Below are 17,451 nucleotides of genomic sequence, written 5' to 3' on the forward strand. Positions count from 1 at the left end.
TCAGCGTCTACTCTTAGGTTCTGCGAAAAAAAATCAAGTGGAGATTAGTCAGCCTCATGATGTACTGGTTAATGCGTTAGCCCGGTAATGTAAAAATAAATATAATAAAATAGATTTATTTAATTATGTAATACAATAAATATCAATCCACCCAATGATATTAAATTATATCGTGAAATGGGCAAACCAGGCGATTTCACGTAGTGGCCTTATGGTTCGCACGTGTACAGCAGTCCAGTCTCCGTCAGTGAATATACTTTTAAGTAAGCTAGAAACAGTTTTTTTCAAATTTCCATTTATTAACATTTTATTCAAATCAGGTGTTATTGAAAATATTTTAAGTTCGTTCAAATAGAGATACAGCTTAATTTATTATTTTTTGAGAAGTGCAGATGATTTTTATTTAGGTGGGAAATATGTTACCGCATGCCTAAACAATCTAGACATAATACAATGTTTTGAGTTTGTTTAAACATTGATCTTGTGCCATAATCCAGGGAGAAAATACGGAAATACATTTGTATAAAAAAGTAAGATAGCGTTTCCTTTAAAAAATATTGCGCAAAATCAGAAAGGGTTAAAGATGTTTTTTTTGTTTATATGACATTGTATTATTATGTAATACATTTTTTGAACAAAGACAAAGTTTAAAAAAAAACAGAATATTACAAAATTAGCTGCATAAAAGAGGTTTTACTGTCCATATCCAAAAACATAAGTTTTTCCCTAATTTCATAGATACTTGTAGTAAAATATAGGTCAAATACATTAAAATAAATAAAAACATAAAAATACATTAAACATTGTTTTTATAAAAAAAAATATTTTTAATATAGCCTATTTTGAATAAAAAAGGGTTAATTAATTTGAGCAGAAAAAATGGTCAAAATTTCATGAAAATTGTATTAAATTCACATCAGATAACGAGGCCTACTTTTTTTTTCAAAATACAAATTAATAATGGAATTATTATTGTATATTTTTAGAAACCCATCAATAAAACACCATGATTATTTAAATATTGAATATATTTAGATTTTTTTTCAGTAAAAAACCACAGTTAAAGCAATGAACACAAAAATTCGTATTATTCAAATACGAAGTTATTATTGAATTTTCACGTTTTTTTTTAAAATAAAATCCTTATAATTACCTTACAATTTAAACAAAGTAATTATAAATGCAAAAATTTTCAAATCACTTATTCTAAAGATTAATTTTTACACATATTTTTTAAGAATTATAATGTTACTTAATTGACTGGTTATTATAAATAAATAAACATTTTATGAATTTATACATTTACTAAAGAGAATATGCCTAATAATTGTGTTGATGAAAATGACAATCTAATACAATATATATGTTTTATTTATTATATATGGGATTTTCTAGGAATAATAATGTTTTACGCCACTTGTTAATAATACATATTCAAAACTAAAAGTTTATTTATTAGTATTTAAAACTCACCCAATATTACTTAATAATATTTAGAATGTGTCAAAATGTATGAAGACATTGCAAGAAATAAATTGTAACGTAAAAACATTTTTGAGAAGGGGTTATAAACGTGCAGTTGAAAAAAATAAAGTATTTCACCCGCATCAATAAAGGTTTCAGGTCTTTTACTTCAAAAAATCTAAAAATCAAATTGTTGAAGAAATGTGGTTATTGAAACAGAAACATAATAATTACACGTAGTGCGTGGCAATTTAAATCGGCCAACGACAGGTCATAAGCCCTGTAAATATTTAGACTTTTATATTCTCGATTTAGAAAATGCTTTTACTTTTCACATATTCTATTGAATTCATTTTTTTGTATTTGTATTTTATACTGACAAATTATTTTAACAAGTTAAATGATACGAAGTGGCTTTACATGGATACTTCTATTTTCTTATTTTTTGGCATCGTATTTAGTTATACATAAAAATCTATAATTGGCCTATAATATAGAAACATCACGTACTATGATTACCGATAAAAAAATATGAAATGGATTTAAAATAAATAATTGCATTTTCAAAATCAATATGGATATTGTAGAGAAATGTTTTCATACATAAATATAAAAAATAAATTAATAAAAATATATTTGTAGAAAAACGCGACGTGTTTGGCCATGGTCAATGTGACGTCAAGACTCATGCAATTGTTCTACGCAAATTTTAATGGTAGGAACAAATAAACACGAATCGTGACGTATAAGGGGCGTGACTAATAGAATCACCGTTTTTGCTGGAATTAAAAATTACAAATTAAAAATATTGTTTATGCTACTGATAATTAGCAAAAAAAATTTTTTTTTACTGGACAGTATTTCATAGACTTTAATTACTTTAAAAATGTAAAAAAAATGATATTTCCCTTTTTTGGTTTATTTGTAAATATAGATTTTTGTTATATTGCCTGCCATTTTCTTTTAATAAATAAATGAAATATTTTTATATTATCCAAATTACTTGAAAAAAAATCGAGTTATACCTAAATTCACACTATAAAGATTATCTGCGAGTACTTTACCAATCCAGTGCCCTATACACCATCAGATATAGATAAAGGTTTGATGATAATGATGATAAAATACTTATTTACATCAACAAACTTGTGAATTAATGTATAACTAGCCCTTTTTTTCATAATTATTAACTTTTATTTTAATACGGCAAAATTGTTTTTAAAAAATGACAAACTTATATTTAAAATAATGCAAATTAATTTGTTGTATACATACTATTCTTAAATCTATATTATAAAAAATATTACATTTAATTAAATTTTTATCGATTTTGAATCGTTGTATTCACGTATGTGAATAACTCGTTAATGAACAAAATAAATAAATAAAAACACTTGGAACACTATAAAATTGATAAATTTAAGTTTAAAAATAAAACTAAAGAAAATAAGCGTTGAAAATTATTATTTTTTATTTATTTTTTTATTTTCGGGAAATTGGTACCATGAGTATTTATTATTGATTCAATATCATAATCTCTATAAAACTATCAAGTAATATTATAAATTCGTTCTCTTTTTAATTAAATAAATTGTAATCAAGCAAAATTTAAAATGTTTCAAATGATTTAAAAAAACATATGGTTGCAACATTTGGTGAAAAAATAGGTCTAGTTGGTAAATTGAATGATTTTAAATAAAAACGTTTTTTTATCTTGCGTCATGCTTAAATATATATATTTATAATTTTTATAGAAACACCCAGTGTTGTATGTATAACAAATGGATACATTTTTTAACGGCAGTGTTTTTTGGTAATGAAGAAGTTCAGTGCTACGGGATATTGGATACATAAATGTTTTTTTGCACGCGGTAATAATAATAAAGTGTTGGGCTAAATTTACAGTTTCCGGTAAGTCAACTCTACGACTAGAACTTGTGATGTCACAGACAGAGTAACATAAAAAATTAAAACTTAAAAAAACATAGCGCTGATATATTAAAAATTGAAATTTCGTTTAATTTGATTAACTTCATTAAGTAAGTAAAAATTATGCATTTCATTCAAACATCTGAATGAACGAATCAAATTGATATGATTAAAATAACGAACACTTTGTTTATAATAACTTGTTTTTTATTTTACATATTATCGACCAGTTTCAAAGCTATACAAGTTTCCTTATGAAGGTACAATTACTAAATTAAGTGTTTTTATTTTAATTTGAATTGTATCAAATAACCACAAGATTAGAGCTTCAAATGTAAACTATAAATAATTACATGTTTAAAAACGTACACATTTAAGAAATATACCAATTTGCTTAGTAAATATTTTTTATTATTTAGGTAAAGTTACTAAAAAAAAAAAATTAAACGAGTTAAGGGTGAAATAATTGTTGAGTTTTTGTCAAATAGGACAAAATGTGTTGTGATGCAACTTTTGTATTATGCATCTGCTCCTGTAAATGAGCACATTGCAGATGAAGTGCACAAGCGTTTTAAGGGTGAAGAAAAACTCTTTGCTTTTATCTAAAATCAGTATAATTCAAAATCCTTTTTTTAATACTTATTTTTGGGTAGATCATCCGTGTAAAGTATTTTTAAAATATCAAAACAGCTTGGTGAAAAAAAAGCAAAATGCTTATAGTGTGAAAACAAAAGTTTTATTATATTAATAACGTGCTCAAATCATAATACTCATTCATTCTATTGTACATCAATTTGAAAGAAGCATCAAAACTTTTGGCGTGCTATTTACAATTATTGGCATTAAATAAATGATTTTAAACAAGCTTCATTTTCCAATAAACCTCTTTAATTAAGTTTGCAAAGCGATGTTGAACAACCAATACCGATAAAATAAGCGTTATGTATACCGGTATCAAAGCTTAATAAATAACGGTATTATGTTGGTACAATGGGGAACAAACAACGCTTAAAGTTCCATCAACAACTTTGCAGTTCTACAAGTTTATATGCATTGAGTTGGAACTCGTAATGAAAGCTTCTTTATGGACATGAGTTTTATTGAAAATGTTTGTGTAAACTAAAATTGCACAAGAACGGACTTTTCGCAACTTTCAAAAAGACCTATTTTAAAAAAAAATCCATATTTTGTCTTCGAATGCTAGAGATTAATTCAGAATAAGTTGGCATCATAATTATTATTTGTAAACACGGTATTTTAATCAATTTCTAATAAAAATCTCTTGAGTCTTACTTTTTCATTAGACCTGCTAAAATAAACAATGAATTACATTTTGTACGCATATTCCTCATAATATTAACATTTCCGAACACATTTTAAACCAATTCCTTTCGTTATCATTAAATCAGATTAGCAAAAATAAAAATTTGTTGAACTGATCAAATTATTGTGGTCCCATAACTATATTTGAAAAAATAAAACACAAAAATGGCTTGCTGTCATTTAAAAACAATACGATTGTTACAAAGGTATAAAATCAGAATCAGGTTTGGCAGAAAGCGGAGGCGGAGGTGGTGTTGGAATAGCGTCATACTCATCAGGTAACGACAGCGTTGAACTCCCTCCTATTGTCACTCGTTTTCCCATATTGTCATACACTGGGTTAGGAAGAGCGGGTTCTATGATTCTGATACGTTTTTTTGGAAGAGTGGCGTACGGCACAACAGACAGACCACAGAAACTTGCACTCTTGTTCTGCCCCAGTTTTTGCGCTCTACTTGTACTTGGACGATGTGCGTCTAGCAAATCGGGATATGTTTCAACTGTAACAGTTGGATCAGAGGTTAAAGCTACAGATATGTAAATATTCCCCATGGTTTCACTTCGAGGAACAGAGTTTGAAAATTCAGGAGGCGGGGGGTAAACGCCCTGGGAATTAGGAAGCGGACAAGTTAATTGTATCATTTTGGTATTATCTTGGTTTATCCGCCTGTGGATGAAGTGCCCCTCCTCGTACCTTTGGACAGGCATTGCAAAGCTGTGTTTCAGTAATTCAACGCTTGCGTGGGAGTTCAGAATTTCGCAGCTGCTTTTGGATTGTTGCTCTGTGTTGGAGGATGACATGTCTAACAAATGTTTTTCTTGGTCGTAAAAACTTTTGCTGCCTTTCATCGGACCCTTTTTACGTCGCTTTCGTTTCCTCTTTGTTCTACTGTAGCTCATGCAAGAACAAGTTATTGCTGTGAATACCATGACTAATATTAGTAATCCAGTAACAAGCAGCCCGGCGAAAAGAAATATGTAGTTTGCTTCATATCTGTTACGAGAGTCTGTTAAAATTAATGACACATTTTTGTTTATAATACCGTAGGAACTTTTGGCTTGGCAAACGTATTCACCGGCGTCACTTTCTGTTATATTAATCAAAGTTAGATTTATCCACTTTTCTGAAAAAGTTCGTTCTGTCTCTAAGAAAAATCCTGGATTATTTCTTGTAGCGTTTGCACTTCCTACAAAATGGTCGTTGAATAGCCAGATGACATCAGGTTCCGGATCACCTCTAACGGAACAAGAAAAAGTAACGTTGTCTCCTTTTTTCTTTTCGTACACCGTTTTACCAACAATTACCTCTGCTAAGCATGCAAACTCGAGGGAAGATATATCTTCCCAATACGCGCCCTTATGGTGTAGAGGTTCGTTGCAAGATAGAGATACCGAGTGCAAATTGCTCGACAAGTACCAATTTCTGAAATCTCTGAGATCACAGTCACATTTCCAGGGATTTCCAATTAGTTCTAAAGATTTAAGGCTAATCATTGGCTTAAATAATATTTTTAACGTTGTGTCCAGTAAGTTCGATTTAAGATTTAAGTTTTCTAATTGACTTAAGTGTATGAAAGTTCCTACTTCAATATAAGATATTTGGCAGTTTTCTAACTCCAACGTTCTAAGATGTGGCAAAACAGGAAACTGTTCACTTGATAGAATTTTTAGTGGATTACCACTGAGACACAAAATTTTAAGTCTATCATTTCCTGCAAAAGTACCTCTTGGTATGAACGCTATTTGATTGTAAGATAAATCTAACTCGATCAAAATCTTCAAATCGGAGAATGCATCGCGGTGTATTTCTTTTAACGTTGTATTTTTCATGAAGATCTTTTGAAGATTGAGTAAGTCGATGGCGCTGAATGCATCCTTGTCCAGGATTTTTATGAAGTTTCCCTGCAGGTCGAGGACTTGCAGGTCCGAGTTGAGGGTTGGAAGACCCGTCAAGCCCGACGATGAGCAGATGGCTGTTTTCTTTCCCGATGCCCACTTGCAGCGACAAGGAGAGGGGCAGTCAGCCCAATCTGGAGTAGCAGCCACCTCAATCAACAGCGCCAGTGTAAACAGAAACGACATTCCTGAAATAAAAATAAAGTTGATGTAGTTTAAACAATACGTATACAGGATTGTTTTGCTTGTTTAAAAAGAGTGATAAAAAAAACCATTTGAATAACTACTATCCCTAAAATTAAAAACGCACTAAAGAATTATGTTTTTAGAAAAGGATGAAACATTATTTATTTCTTGGCTAAGTAAGGTAATATAATAAATATAATGTATAAATAAACCTGAACATTTTTTTTTTGTATACGCCCGATGGGCATTTTTAAGGACATATAAAGCGGTAACAGAAAAAACCACTATTATTTTGCAAATATATTAACTGACCTATTTTCTGAAAACATGAATTAAGTAAGCATTTTACGATTTTTTTTTTCTAAAATATTATTTTTCTAATAATATTTTTTTACAACTTTTTGCCCAGGAGGTCTGGTCCGGTCCAATTACCGTGGTGAATTACCAAAAAAATATTTATAAATTTTTGTGTTCTCACCGGGAATCGAACCCGGAACCTTCCATGCGTGAGTCAAGCATCTTAACCACTACACCACGGAGGCCGCAATTTTAAAATGTATTGTTTATTTCTGTTTATATAATTATGTGTTTCAGCAACGCATTTAAATGAAGTCACTACAAAAAATGACTCGTGAGTTGAAAAATATTTGCTAAGAGAAAAACACTTTGAAAGCTGGTTTGCCGAGAGAAAAAAACATGATTTGTGATAGAAACTTGTTTTTCATGAGGGCGCATAAAGTGAATGTTTATAAGAACTTCTGGAGCACAAAAGAATATGAAAAATTCCCTTTCGCGATTTTCTTATGATTTATATTTTCTTGAAGTCCCATGAAAGCGGTTCTTTAGATAGAGACGAATCAATATATAACAAAGTCGAGTGTTTCACGAAAACACGTATATCAAGACTACAGTGCTGGGAATATTGAGATCATAATATCAACAGAAGAATACATACAGCACGACTTCTCAAGTAAAGTGCTCCAACTGCAAATTCGGAGAATCTGTCTATTTTTAATTTAAATTTCAGTAAACAATGTTTTTAGCATGTCCAAATGTTTGTAGGCAGGCTATCCAGCCTCAAAACATAGTTAATAAACTTACTGGTATAAGAAGAAGTTGGCCTCGTAGTGTTATGGTTAGCGCGTTTGCCGACCATGCAAGAGGTCAAGAGTTTAATAATAATAATGTTTTTTTAACAAAAATTACAAATTCTTTATCTACGACATACATACTTATGTAATAGATTATTCTGGATTATGTCTAGTCTGCCTTATTAGGTACAACCTGTTTTAAGGCAGACATTTTTATGCAAAAATAAACAATAACATGACTAGTTCATTTATTATAAAGTTATACAATGTACACACAATTTGAGAATGTTTTTAATAAGTTTTCCGATTTTTCTCTACCTAAATCCAGTAACTATTTCATGACAAATTTATTTAATTGAATTCGGGTCATGGTTTTGTAATGTTTGGGTAACATACTGAATATTTTGAGGCCCAGAAACCTGAAATTTCTTTGCCCGAATTCAGAGTTTGTGGTAGACCCCATGACCCATCCTTTAGTTTGATTTCTTGTAGTGTGGGAGCGTTCCTTTTGGGATTTGGTAGAATAATTTGCTTCCACAAACATAATTATTCTAGATATATATAATTGCCTTATATCTAATATATCGAGTTTCTCGAACAACTTGACGCTGGGCTACCTGAAGGGCTTTTTAAAAATGATTTTAATAATAGATTTTTGAGCATATTCGAGAGGTTTTAATATTGATTTATAAGTGCCTTTTCATCTTATTATGCCATATATAATACAGTTGTTTGATTCCCGACAGGTTGTTTTTTTTAATGAATTTATTTTTTGTCAAAGTAAGTATAAAGTTATAAATGTTTTGTACATACATAGTTAATTATAACGCTTCTTTCTCTCTAATAAAGTAAAAAATTGGGTTTAAAGTGGAATTTAGTTTACATTAATTTTTATTTTCATATGTTTTTTCATACATATATATATAATAATAATAATAATAATAATAATAACAATCATGGTTTGTTAACAAAAACAACAACAACTTTATCTACTACATAAATACTTAGGTAATAGATTTCTCTGGATCATGTCCAGTCTGCATAATTAGGTACAACCTGTTTTAAAGCAGACATTTTTATGCCAAATAAACAATAACATTACAATCTACTAGTTAATTTTCTATACAGCTATACAATATTAATTTATACTATTTATTATTAATATATGTTTTATATTTTATTTACATTTAATTTTTACTATCTAGAACAGATTCCTTTAAATGAGTGATTATATTTTAAAATATAAACATTTTTCTCTTGTATGGAGGGTGGGTCTCATGTGTTTTTTAAATTTAGCTGTAATGTTTTAATATTCGTAATTGATTTTAAGATTTTCGGAAGATTATCAAAGTTTTTTTCCCAAAATTTGAATGATGATTTAAAGCCGCAGTTGTGTGGCATCTGTGTATAGGTAATTTTTTTGGAAATCTAGGCTTTCAAGAATTTTGTAGTTAAGTGGGTTTTTTCTTTGAAAGTTTGTATGATGGATGCTTTTTTAAATATGTGATCAATTGAAGGTTTATCTAGATGATTTGAAATATTTAGTTAAAAGGGGTTTTCACACCGGAATATTTCACAGTCCCGGGACTGGTACCTGAAGCGTAAGACTGATCATCTTATCTTCATGTAAAAAAAAATGATCAAGATACGCTGCAATTGGTGTACCGTTGCAGTGCTCTATGCAGCATTAGGTGTGAAGGGTGATGATAAGAATAAGTACCGTTAACCGGGTTATTCTGTTTACCGAGAGATTATTCTGCCTGGTGAAATTGATTTTTTTGAAGTATTTATAATATATTTTGGCCAAACAGTAGACGAAATACTTTTTTATGATTTTAATTAATTCGTTTAGTTGGTACTATTGACATTGGCGAATGGCTGTATTTTTTACTCTAATTTTTGACTCAGCATGTTTTGTTTAGTCTGGTATATTATATCGACCGAGATGACCGCCGCTTTTTTTCTATGATTTAATTTCTTTTTTTTTTTTGCACCACAACAGGCCAGGAGGTCCAAATACAGTGGTGAATTATATTACAGAACAACCAGGCTTGAGAAAAATCACATTTTAATTTTTGTTCTCTCACCGGGAATCGAACCCGGAACCTTCCGTGCGTGAGTCAAGCGTCTTGACCACTACACCACGGAGGCCGCCATGATAGTACACGAGTACATGATACGATCGTATATTTTAGATATTTTCAACTTTGATATATCAGCATTCCAAATGCGTTAATATCTGAAAGATTATTCAATTTTAAATAAAAATATCATTAAAATCACCAGACATGAAAGGAATAACAGAATAAATTCAAGGTCAGGAAAATCTATGGGACCACGCAAGTCAACCAATATGTTAATTGAAATGAAATATCGTTCAATATTACATCATTCTGTTATAAAAACGTATTTTTTAATTGAACCGTAATAAAATAACACTCGACCTTTGTACTTCCATTACATGAAGATGAAAAAAGAGAGATTTAGCATTAGTTTTCCAAAAAAAAATTTTATGCATTTCCTAATTGAATACACCCTTTCAAATTATGCAAATCTTAATTTGTATAAATTTGACGGCGAAGATGGGAGATTATTCTGCCTACCTGTAAATTGATACAATTATTTTGCATTGTATCTAATTAACGTTGGTGATTAATATACTTTATGTTTTCCAAATATTTATAATCAGGTAAAACAAAACATGCTAAAAAACCCCAAGCATGAGGTGACAGGCATCGTATCGCAGTTGGTTAGACGGTTCACTGTAAAACTGGCGTCGCGGGTTCGATTCCCGCCAGTTGCAAGCAAAAAATTCAAGGAAGATTTTTTCCTCAATTGGTTTTGGTGTTGTGGTGTATTTTTCATAACTTCCTTACATATTCCCTCTTTCCCACCAGCTGACAAGCCTCTATATAGAGGCTTAGCGGGTTAATCCTTTAAAAAAATATGAAAACGGAAACCTTTTTATAATTGAAAAAAAAAATGGATTTAAAACATTTTACAAACGTGTGTCGATAAGATATTAAAGCGGTGTGTACTCGTTCCTGTGGGAATGGAATAAATGTGAAGCGTACTGTTCTGATATGGACATATCCAGACAGAACATTGCCCTACATTTGATATAAAAACTAAGGGCTGTTTGCTCGATATCCCCCACGAAAAGCTTCTTAGTCTTTCAAATAAGTTACAAAAAACAAATTGCAGCAATCTCGCTTATCATAATCATCAACATCACTCTACTTTCCGGACCCAGAAGTGCATGGGGCACCTCATTTGTAAACCAAATGCAGCGTATTTCGATCATCTGTTGCACGTAGGCAAGGTGATTGGTTTCACGTGCCAGGTGCCAGTCCAAAAACAATGATAATATATTACAGTTTAGGAAAATCTTTCAAAGCTATACTTTTTAATTTAATTTCTTTATTTAAAGAAAACAACAGCCATTATAAAAAAAATACCACATTTACAAATAAACAAAAATTTATTTTTTATTTATTTATTTATATACGGCATTTCTGCCATTTACATATATGTAGTATAAAGAGTGCTTGAAAATAAAAATACTCGTATTTTAAAAATCAAGTGTGATATTTTAATATACTCGTACTATACACATTGTAAATTACTTGAAATACGTACATATTTTGAAGTAATTAAAAAAAACTAAATACTTTAATCAATCAATTTTTTTTTTTTGAAATCTCAAATGTCAAAATAAAGCCATCTTAAAAATGGTTAAATTACATTTTATCAACTACTTAAAATTGAATTAATTCGTATTATTTTTTCACAATATGGGTTGGTGTACGTATTCAATACCCCTTTCCTTGAGTTATTTCATTTTTCAATTGAATTTATCAATGAAAAATGCTTCATTACATTAGTAAATTTTATTTATTACAATTTATTTTTATATTATTATATACATTTTACAATTCACTTTCTAATGACCTAAAAAATATACAAAACATAAACGTACTTAAAAAAACACCTAAATAGAACAGCTCTTACAGCCCGTGTGACGAGTGATATGTGATGTTATTTTATCGACTTTTTATTTAAACGATTGTGTTATTATATATAATATCCCCCCATTTGCTGATTTGTACAAATAAAATATGTAATGTAATGTAATATGTGAAGTTTATAAACCTTGTACTTTGTCATATAAAAATTATAAAATTATAACTATTCTAACCCGATCTCCTGAAGTTTATTTGTTTTTTGATAAGAATATTCTGGTCACTTTATTTTTCAAGTAAGGCAGAGGTAAACAAAATTTATCAAAATATGATGCATATTCATTTTCGGTATTCTGTAATCTAAAAATTGGTTAGTTAAATTGAGCTACCGTTCGAGAATTGTAGATTATTGTAAATATTCTGCTTAACCTCGGTGGTATATAGAATGAAATCAACTTCAGTAGATCAGGGGTATTAAACATTGGTTTTAATATTTTATATAAAGTCGTAAGATCGGTCGATGCCAATTATAGTTTTCTATACATTACCAAACACAATGTCAAAAAAAAGCGTACATTTAAAAAACCACTCCGCATCATTAGAAATATGTTTTCATTAAAAAAAATTATATTACAGTAATAATAAAATAACAATAAAAAAAAGAAAATTTTTTTTTTACTCGGCCGTAAAAATCCTTTCGCCGGCGGATCCATACGGAGTAACCCCAGATCAGCCAAATAAGCCAGAACTATGGAAATGTTATAAGAGCCTCAAGCGAAAGAAGTTACTGACTACTTCACTGCGTGAAATTGGTCGCAGGGTCTGAGAAGTTGATAGTAGCAGTTAGTTGGCCAACACATGTTCTTATTTGAATTGTTATTTTATATATTTTCAGTTTTTATTGATTGAATTATTGGAGGTCCTTATTACTTTTTAATCTTTTTTTAAAAACATTTTTTAATCATTATATATTGTAGTACGTTCTTTTTTTTACTGGGTGTTTTAGTATGTTTTTTTCAGTGTGTTTTTTTAAAAGAACATATTTTTTTAAATATGTGTTTGACATTTTTTCTTACTGTTTTTTATGTTTTAACCACCTATTTTACTTGGTTTTTAAAAACGGTTTAAAGCATACGTTTAGTATGTCTACTAATTTGTTTATTTTTTTCTATGTATTGATTGCTGTTTTTTTTTGACAACTTGACTTAGGCACGGAGTGAATAACCCTAGTTAGATAGTTAAACTAACGTTGTATAAATCTGTAATTTAATTAATTTATTTATAAATATTTATTTTTACATAAACGGCATTTTTTTTTTTTTTTAAAGAAATATTTGCGTTCTTATGATTTACCCAAATATTTAATTTTGAGGGCCATTTTCAACGAGTTGTAAATAACTCAATATTAGAAAATGGGAATCAAGTTAGGGTAAAGTGGGATTCGAACCACAGACCTTTGGTCCGTGAGTCCGAGACACTAGCCACAGGACCACAACCCGATTCATAATTGCTTTTAACATATATTTAACATAAATATGAAAAAGAAATACATATAAACATATGTATGTAAATACGTAACAAAAAATGATTAAATTTCATATCTATAAAAATAGTAACAAGTAGGTAAATACACATAAACAACCAAAAATATTAACGAAATATATCCATAAATATGAAAAAGAAAAAAAAAACATTTTTCAACATCAAGAAAAGTTTGAGAATTGTATTTCAAGAATAAAAAAAGAAATTAGACTCGTTTTATAACTATCAAGTTCAGTTCCAAATATTTTACCCATGAATATAATATAAAAATAAATGAGACTGTTCAATGACCTGGATGAATCTGGATGAACCTGGATGAATCTGGATGATGAATATATGTTTGTTGATAATAATAATATTTTATTTATATTTTTGCTATTATTTAATTATGTACGTGCTTCCACTTTCCATTATGTTGTATCCCAACTTACCACAGGGTTCTTGGCTTCATAGTGTTTGAGGTACGTTTTTATTGTACTTTTTGTAATATTTATGTATTTGTATGAATAAATAAATAAAAAAATTTAAAAAGTTGCACGTCCACTTCGCCAAAAATTGAACTTAGAACCTCAAGCATAGTAGGGGAACGCGCTATCCATTACACTATAATGTGGACTTATGTTTTCTGAAAATAATTATTCAAATCCCGAATTGCGTTGCGGTAACTCTAGGAAAAGTAATTCATTCATGTTTTGTTTTGTAAAATAGTTTGTATTGTATGATTTATAAATAAAAAAAAACATTTTCACTCTACTTCGCCTTTTTAGAATTTTCACCTGTGATTAATCCCGCCAATAATACTAAAATTAAGTTGAAAATTCATACCATTGTTTTTTCGAATCCAATAATGAAGTCGGGGTGTGGGTTTTAGGTAGTAATCCATGGTGAAGCAGTTTCATGACAAATCGCGAATTATCACATCGGCTGAAACAAACAAATAAATAAAATATTAGAAACATGTTTTCAACTATTCTTGGTAATTATCATTATAGGACTCTGTATTAGCACACTAAAGGCTGCGTATTTGGATTGTCTGCTACACGAGGTAAGGTGATCAATGATCAGTCTTATGCATGCGGTACCAGAACAAGGTAGATAAAATACTACGTAAATGCCCTCGTTCATCACGCCCAAATAATATTGTTCTCGTATGATTTAGGGTAGCGATGGGTAATCTCATCAGCGCGGCGTGTCGAAATTCTGAAAAAACCTGGCTTGAGCCGGTGCTGTGTTATATTTTTAAATGTTCATAATTTTTGCACCTCTAGTAAATGGAAGAGTTTTGTTTTGATACCATGAATAAAATGACAGCTCGTCAATTTTTTTTTTGCATTTCCAGGACGATAATTTCAACTCGAAGACATAAAGCATTCCGGAGGACTAGTAAACTTGGATAAATACCGCAAAAACCATATTATTCATGAAGATCCCCTCAAAATTCCGTTGAATTCCCGATTATATAAATTGTATTTACATGACTGAATACCGTAATGTTATACAAAATTCCAATAAACAATATTGAAAGATATTGATGTTTTTTGTTGATATTTCTTGATAAAACTCCATGGTATATGATTGAATGTTGATGATTAATATTGAAAGAGTTCAACGAATTATTTTTTTCATATTTATTTGTTTGAAATTACATATTCATATGGAAGAAATTAACCAAATGTATTTGTTCATTTTTTTTAATTTACCTACCCTGGAAGATTGCAGGACAATAACAGACTTAATCTTTTAAAATAAACCATTAGTTCTAAATAAAAAGGAATCAATTCATTAGTTACGTAAACCTTGAAAAAGAAGCTTGTTTGCTTTGAAACCAGTCGGTGAAAAATAAAAATTAGTGGTTAAAAACAATAATGTTTTATTTATTTTATTTCATTAGTTCTATATTCGATTGTTGCAAACTCCTAGATTTAATAAATATATTCATACTAACACGCGAACTAGATAAAATACTATTGTACGATATTATTGTCACCCTTCTCAAACCAAGAGTTACGACAACACTTTGAATTTTCAACAATATTTTGAGTTTGTCCAAATTTTTGTAGACAAATACTAGATTCAACTCCCTGGGAAGCTGTTTATATTAACATATTAAAACAGAGAGAAAACACATTTAAGAGAAGGTAATACAGAAGTCTAAGCATCTGCAGGGCTTATGACCTGTCATTGGCTGGTTTAAATGCATGGCAGTGGCGCGAATGGCATGAATCCAGTCCTTGTCTACAAAAATTTGGACAAACTCAAAATATTGTTTATAACTCCACCTGGTCCACGAAGAAGTATGGAAATCGGGTTGTGGTCCGTGGCTAGTGTTGCGGACTCACGGATCAGAGGTCCGAGGTTCGAACCCCACTCTGGCCCAACTTGATTTCCATTTTCTAATAGTGAGTAATTTACAACTCGTTAAAACTGGCCACAAAAATTGAAATATTTTGGTAAATTATAAGTCAATTAAAAAAAAATAAAATAACAAAAAAGATTTTCAGGCGTTGCCTAGTATGTAGGTGAAATAATTTATTCAGATGAATCTCGCCCGCATAAATAATGTTTTCAGCTCTTTGACTTCACAAACATCAACAGATGAAAGAATTGAAGGAACATATATGTTTAAATATGGGCAGAATGGTGAATGTTACACAGTGTGTAAAGTGGCCATTTAAACCAGCCAATGACAGGTCGAAAGCCCTGTAGATGCCTAGACTTCTATATTACCTTCTCTTAAATGTTCTTCATCTCTTTTGTAATATGTTACTTTAAATTTTGTTGCAAAAAATCGAGATTGCCGAATTCAAACGTAGGCAATACAAAAAAAAAACACTTTTTAGAGGCTTACGGTTTCCCAACCATGTCACCAGAAGTAAAAATCTGCTATTTATAAAATCTTCTAAGAGCAACTTTGGTTTTTATGCCCCAATGTCCAGAATGTGTAGATTAGTCAATTCATCACACGACTTGGAATTCTTTGGGATAGATCTTTCGTAAATTTCTTCGCGACTAAACCGTGTGGGATGAAGTTGTATTGGCATGGTTCAGCTCGAAGTCTTAGGTCTTCCGTTTTTATGAACATATTGTATACAATTATTGTTTGGCTATTGTTTGTCTTTGACACATAGTTTAATGTTATTTTTGTTCGGTTTCTTGCATATATGTTTCTTCATGTAACTGTTGTAATTGGCTTAGGCCGTATATATAATAAATAAATAAATAAATAAACAACGCGAAGAAATAAAAAGTAACCAGCCGGCACGTTTTTGAGGGCTCGAAAAGGCAACAAAGATGTAGTCCAAATGATTTGGTGGATGTCTGTTATCAGACGTAAGTATAAGTCTTTATTTATAATAGTGCAATGTCCAAAATCTGTTTTTTTCTAACAAATTTTGTATGTCTTTTGCATTAGGTCTATTTATCCACTGACGTGATGTCAAAATCACCCTACCCAATACCAATCCCTATATTTTCTCTTTTAAAAATGAAATCATAAGACTACCTTGATTTATGTGAGCATATTACGGCTGTCAATTTGACGAGTTGAAGGTCAAGATTGTCACATGAGGAGCATGTGAAGTGTGAAGACGTTTATTTTGTTTATTATAGTTAACAAACAATAAACAATACATAAAAAAAAAATGACATTGGTAAAATAATCACAAATTGTTATTTTAGATATTTTTTATCAATTAAATGTGAACACAGCATGCACAAACCAAGATAAAAAGTTTCAAATAGTTTTTTTTAAATTTGCTAGCTTAATAAATTTCTATACTACAGTGTTTGATTATGTCCAAATGCTTGCAGACTGGCTGGATTTCCACCCTAGGGAGATGTTCATATTTAAATTTATTTCAACAGAGAAGGAAAACATTTTTGACAAGGGAATATGGAAGTCTAGGCATTTACAGGGTTTATGACTTGTCATTGGCTGGTTTAAGTGGAAAAGTATAAAAATTTGAAAATTGATTTCAGGCGTTGCCTAGTAGGTGATTTGGTTCAGCCGGATGAATCTCACCCACGTAATAAAGGCTCTTTTACTTCACAAAAGTCAA

General features: G+C 30.1%; 1 protein-coding gene across 1 annotated transcript in view; it reads right to left on the reverse strand.

Annotated features, from left to right (window-relative positions):
* Positions 1–4,035: 4,035 nt before the first annotated feature.
* The window catches only part of LOC148283421 (uncharacterized), a 91,535-nt gene continuing 78,119 nt past the window's right edge, over positions 4,036–17,451 (reverse strand). Inside the window, exons 2-3 of the mRNA XM_088223545.1 lie at positions 14,219–14,317; positions 4,036–6,800 (exon numbers count right to left, since the gene is read on the reverse strand). Of these exons, the coding sequence (XP_088079671.1) occupies positions 4,915–6,800; positions 14,219–14,276 (1,944 nt within the window). The 5' untranslated portion in view covers positions 14,277–14,317 and the 3' untranslated portion in view covers positions 4,036–4,914. The remainder of the gene's footprint in view (positions 6,801–14,218; positions 14,318–17,451) is intronic.

Source organism: Micrasema longulum, unplaced genomic scaffold (genome assembly GCF_059751315.1).
Source record: "Micrasema longulum isolate JH-2025_06_02 unplaced genomic scaffold, ASM5975131v1 h1tg000241l, whole genome shotgun sequence".
NCBI classification, from domain to species: Eukaryota; Metazoa; Arthropoda; class Insecta; order Trichoptera; family Brachycentridae; genus Micrasema; species Micrasema longulum.